At 37.2% G+C, this 6312-nt stretch overlaps 1 protein-coding gene across 1 annotated transcript; it reads left to right on the top strand.

Moving 5' to 3' along the window:
* Window positions 1-3832: 3832 nt before the first annotated feature.
* On the top strand, window positions 3833-4735 carry LOC126704341 (uncharacterized). The gene has a single exon (XM_050403331.1). The coding sequence runs from the start codon at window positions 3833-3835 to the stop codon at window positions 4733-4735; it is 903 nt and encodes a 300-aa protein (XP_050259288.1).
* Window positions 4736-6312: the final 1577 nt, after the last annotated feature.

Genomic DNA, 6312 nt, shown 5'->3' with positions numbered 1-6312 from the left:
TCTCACTTATGGGTTAGGCTAGAAATTTTCATGCTCTTCAAATGAGGTGGGTGGGGTAACTGGGGTTATTTAATTCTTTTGTTAATTAACATTTTTCTAAAATAAAAATAAAAAATAAAATAAATATTAAATTATGCCCAAAATGGTCGTTTTAGGATAGGTTAATGGCAGAGAGAGATGATGAGTTAACGGAGAAATAGATTGAAAATGTTTGAAACTTAAAAGATTAAAATGACAAAATGTAAACTTATAAATGAAAGATAGAAAAATTTAGAAGATGAATTTTGTATTTTAGCCTATTTTTTATTGAGCAATGTAATAATGATTTTATTATACGAATAACCAGGGCATGGAGGCCCTCATAATGATTTAAGGAAAAAAAAAATTTTATGGGACCATCATAGTAATGACTTTATTAAAAGATTTCTACTTTACATTTTGTGATGTTTCTGGTGGTGGATACCTTATCTCACATTTTTAATTGGACCTGATACCCCCACAAATAACTAAAATAATATAAAAGTGAAAAATGAAAATGTCGCATCAAAATAAATAAATAAAAATATAAAAATGAAAATGAAAATAATAAGTTATTGTATAGTACATATACACGCGTGGCACAATCAAAGAAAAAAAATTAAATAAATTAATTGAAAAATGTAGGGGACTTTGTGCTACCGAGAACATGTGTTTTACTTTAATACATCATTAATTATTAAAAGAAATTTGGAGAGAGAGAGAGAGAGGTTATTTAGTAATTTTGGAATCATACTAAAATAGTCTACCATGTCCAATAATGACAGTAAGATTGGTTGCAAAGTATTTTAATTGCATTAAGACTTTAAGATGAGATCACTTGATATAAAATACTCAGCAATTAAAAAACATGTTTGGTAATTCAACTTTAAAGACTATAGACAATAAAATACACTTTTAGCTTTTAAAGTTTAAGGTTATTTTTGTTTTAATCCTTTAGGTTTAAAATTTTTCATTTTGATAATTTGTGTTTGATTTTGTTTTTATATTGATCATAGTCATCTATTTTTGTCAGTAATTTGATCATTGATATTTAATTAATTCATGAAATACTAGCTCTAAAATACTTTGAAATTTAGGGAGTTCATTTTTTTTGTAGGGAATATTACTGTCAAAATTCAGATAAAAGGACCCGTATGAAAATGAAATCAGTTGTGAATAATAAAAATAAAAATTTTGCGATGTAGATGAACAAAATAAAAACAACACAAAAATTTAACAGCCAAAGTGTACACTAGTCAACTTTAAAATTATGCATGTGTAACTTATTAATAAAAAGAAAAAGTATGATATAGTAACATGTCGGTTAAGCAATTAGGTTTGTTTATTCCTTTACATAGGCTGCCTAAACCTTAATCCATGGTTTCGTTTACAATTTAAAGCTGAGTTTCTATTCTTCTCTTCTCTCAATTCCTCCTTGATCTTGGCTTTGGCCCTCCTATGTGAATTTGGCAAGCATCCACATCGAAGACAACATTTATAAAATAGCAGAATTAGAGACGTAAAAGTTAATTTATTATACTATTTTTTTTCACAATCAGCACTAATACTGTTTTATTTTATACCAATTATAATATACCACATAGACAGTTATAAGAAATATTATAAAATTTTTTTCGTTTCATCAGACTTATTGAGTATGATAACATGCACCTACTTATATAAACAATGCTTCATTTTTACTCACTTTTAAGTTTTAACAAGTCGTTTTTCCCCACTTATTGCGTTGTAAATGTGTCGGCTCACATTAACAAATAAAAAAATGTAAAAATTCTCACACAAATTTTTACATTTTTTTAATAATATTTACTTCACATGGGTAGATTCAAGGATGGAATCATAGCCCTGGCCTTATCACCAAAAAAAAAAAAAAAAAGTCTTGATACATAAAGAAATTTAACAATTTTTTCACAATGATTAAAAAAAGAAAAAACATTTATGGGACCAGCATAGTAATGATTTTATTAAAAGATTTCTACTATACATTTTGTGATGTTTCTGGATACCTTATCTCACATTTTTTGGAATCTTTTTTTTTTTTTTTTTTTTGGAATCCACGTTTTTAATTGGACCTGATACCACCACAAATAACTAAAATAATATAAACGTGACAAATAAAATGTCGCATCAAAATAAATAAATAAAAATATAAAAATGAAAATGAAAATAGTAAGTTATTATATAGAATATATACACGCGTGGCACAATCAACTTTTTGCTACTGAGAACATGTGTTTTACTTTGATACATCATTAATTATTAAAAGATAATTGGGTGGAGAGAGAGACAGAGAGAGAGAGAACTTTTTGCTACTGAGAACATGTGTTTTACTTTGATACATCATTAATTATTAAAAGATAATTGGGTGGAGAGAGAGACAGAGAGAGAGAGAACTTTTTGCTACTGAGAACATGTGTTTTACTTTGATACATCATTAATTATTAAAAGATAATTGGGTGGGGAGAGAGAGACAGAGAGAGAGGTTATTTAGTAATTTTGGAATCATGTTAAAATAGCCTACAATGTCCAATAATGACACTAAGGTGGGGTTTGGAATCATGTTAAAATAGCCTACAATGTCCAATAATGACACTAAGGTGGGTTTGGATTGGACATCTGTGTTTACAAGTCTGTGTTTTTTGGCTTTTTTTTTTTTTTTTCTTTTTCCCCACGTGTGAATAGTAATATCACATGATTTTACTGTGTAGGGGACAAAAAACACTGTTCAGCACTATTCAAGCACTGTTCACGCACTGTTCATGGGTCCCACGATACTATTCATACATTTAAAAATTATTTTGTTACAGTATTTTCAGTTTTCAGTTTTTAATTTCAGAAAAATAAGTTCAATCCAAACATACCCTTAGGATGAGTTCAATCCAAACTAAGATTGGTTGCAAAGTATTTTAATTGCATTAAGACTTTAAGATGAGATCCTTTTTTTTTTTTTTTTTTTTTTTTTTATGATAGGATGAGATCAATTGATATAAAATACTCAGCAATTAAAAAACATGTTTGGTAATTAAACTTTAAAGACTATAGACTATAAAATACACTTTTAGCTTTTAAAGTTTAAGGTTATTTTTATTTTAATCCTTTAGGTTTAAAGTTTTTCATTTTGATAATTTGTGTTTGATTTTGTTTTTATATTTGATAGGCTCGATCAAATTATCATCGTCCATACATGACTAGTGGTGGACAACCTGAACAAGATCGTCCTGAAGGAAAAGGCCGTCGCTCAAGGACGAGTGAACTCATTTGTACTCCTCGAGGAGCCGTTATAAAACATTAATCAACCTTCAGACCGTTGGGAAGGGCAGCTCATCATTAACACCCCGCAAGGGCATTACCAGGTAAGAATAAAGTCTCCATCAAGACTCCACCAATGGCTAGAAGAAACCACCTGTGAGTACACGTATATAAATACTTAACCCCAAAAGGGGTGGGGGTAAGAAAAAAAACTCTAGCACATTATTCTCACAGCTCTCTTTTGTCAATCCTTCTGACTTTGGCATCGGAGACCTTTTTGCAGGTACCACGCCGGTGAACTACACTCGCTCTTCCATTCACTAGTTACTGAGGATTGGGTTGGTTGAGGACAACTTCTATCTGGACGATCATAATTGACTGACGATATGATCATCATCAGTTTGGCGCCGTCTGTGGGGATGTTTCAACACGTGATCTGTCCCCGGTCCAAATGGAATCCAGTACAAACCCAAATCCCACTGCATTGGCCCTACAAATCCAGTCGCTATCAGCCACTGTTGAAGAACTCACTAGACAGAACTAAGAGATGAAGCAACGATTACTACAGGAAAGTAATCGTGCAGACAAGGGCGACGACGAAGACAGCAACAGAAGGCGAACCAGCACTCCGAAAGAGGTAAGCTCGGATCTCTTAAGAGAAATGAGGAAAGAGATGGACGAACTTAGGAACGCCATCAAAGGAAAGACGGACCAAAGCTTGGAGAGGATCGTGCGGAAGACGGACTCACCTTTTACCATGGCCGTCCAGGATTGCCCAGTACCCTCCAAATTCCGTCTACCCCAGCTAGAACCCTTCGACGTGCTGAAAGATCCCTTGGATCACCTGAATACTTTCAGGACGACCCTAGGCCTTCAACAGCCACCTGATGAGATTTTGTGCCGCTCCTTCCCTACAACTCTCAAAGGAGCAGCCAGGGAGTGGTTCAACAAGTTGTCAACATCGTCCATTGATAACTTCGAACAGTTAAGCAGTTCCTTTGTTCGTCATTTCGTAGGCAGGCAGCGTCTAAAAAGGACTGTCAACCATCTGCTTACCATCAGACAAAGAGAGAAGGAATCATTGAGGTCTTATGTGACATGTTTCACCCGAGAAATGCTGGAAGTAGACGAGGTGGATGACAAAGTACATCTCACGACCTTCAAAGCAGGGTTGAAGTCCAGAGATTTTGTGGCATCTTTGGCAAAGAACCCCCCTAAGACAATGGCCGAGGCATTGCTGAAAGCACGGAAGTACATGAACGCGGAAGAAGCCCTAACAGCCATTGACGGAGTAGAAAAGAACAAGGAAAAGAAGAAGGAGAAGGAGGACGATCGACGAGGGCAAAAAAGGGATCGGGCTGATCGACGGAATGACGATGGAAATAGGCAGAGGGAAGACAAGAATCCTCGTCCATCAAAATTCACACTGTTGGTAATGCCCGTTGACTAGATTCTAATGGAGATAAGGGACGAACCGTCTCTCAAGTGGCCAAGACCACTCCATTCAGCGCCTCGTTTGCACGACAAGAAGAAATACTGCCGCTTCCACAAAGATCATGGGCATTACACGAAGGATTGCAGGGACCTGAAAGAGCAGATTGAAAAACTCATCCGTAAGGGGAAGCTACAACAATATATAAAGAGGGGAGATTCCGGCAGGTACGGACAGAAAAGCCAGCAAGTTAGTGCAAGGAGAGACGAAGACCGCCCCCAACCTCGTCCACAAAACGCACTGGGGGAGATGAAAACCATCGCCGGAGGACCAACCACTGGGGGATCATTCAAATCCCTCAGGAAATCATACCAAAGGCAGGTGAACAGTGTCCACAGTATTCCTCCGTTGAAGCAAAGACGAAACAATGGAGACTTGTACTTCTCTGAGGAGGATGCCAGAAGTATAAGGCAACCTCATGACGACCCACTCGTCATTATGATCATGATCGAGGGGTTTAACACACGAAGAGTCCTGGTCAACAGTGGAAGCTCAACCAACATAATTTATCTTCCCGCCTTCCAGCAACTAAAACTAGACCCAAAAAGGCTCCGTCCCTTTGAGTCTCCCCTTGTCAATTTCAGCGGAGACAAGGTATACCCCAGAGGAATAGTGACGTTAAATGTGACGGCCAGATCATACCCCCTCCAGGTAACCAACCAACACAATTTCCTGATAGTGGACTCACCCTCGTCCTACAATGTGATCATAGGAAGACCAATGCTCAATCGCTGAAAGGCTGCGGTTTCCACCTATTGCTTAAAGGTGAAGTTCCCAATAGAACAGGGAGTTAGAGAGATTAAAGGAGACCAGATATTAGCAAGAAAATGCTATCAAGCTGTCCTGGCCTCAAAAGAGAACCATACGTGGACGATCGAAGAGAAATCGCCAGAGATTGTGGAGAAGCTTGAAACGGTAGAGCTGGCTGAAGGGAGTCCACCAAAAACGACCCAAGTGGGGATGAACCTAAATCCCAAAATGAAGGAAGAAATCATCAGCTTCCTGAAAAGCAACCTCGATATATTCGCATGGAGCCACGAAGATATGCCGGGAATCCCAACAAGCCTCATCCAGCATCACCTGAATGTTGACCCGAGAAAGAAGCCCGTCCAGCAGAAAATGAGAGTCTTTGCCCCCGAGCGAAACAAGGCAGTGATGGACGAAGTAAATAAGTTACTTGCAGCCAAATTTATTCGGGAAGTCCACTACCCCGAGTGGTTGGCCAACGTAGTCATGGTCAAAAAAGCAAATGGGAAGTGGAGAATGTGTGTCGACTTTACAGACCTAAATCAAGCCTGCCCAAAAGACAGTTTCCCACTACCCAGAATCGACCAGTTAGTGGACTCCACAGCCGGGCACAAACTTCTCACATTTATGGACGCGTTCTCCGGATATAACTAGATAAAAATGGTTGAAGAAGACCAAGAAAAGACTGCTTTTATCACCAACCAGGGATTATACTGTTACCAGGTCATGCCTTTTGGACTCAAGAACGCATGTGCCACCTACCAGAGGTTGGTGAACCAGATGTTCGA

This window comes from Quercus robur, chromosome 10 (genome assembly GCF_932294415.1).
Source record: "Quercus robur chromosome 10, dhQueRobu3.1, whole genome shotgun sequence".
Taxonomy (NCBI): domain Eukaryota; kingdom Viridiplantae; phylum Streptophyta; class Magnoliopsida; order Fagales; family Fagaceae; genus Quercus; species Quercus robur.
Note: the sequence above shows the minus strand (reverse complement) of the source record. Positions and strands in the feature narration are given on the sequence as shown.

Excerpts from the sequence above, each read along its gene's own strand:
- LOC126704341 (XM_050403331.1), top strand. The coding sequence starts at position 3,833 with ATGAAGCAACGATTACTACAGGAAAGTAATCGTGCAGACAAGGGCGAC.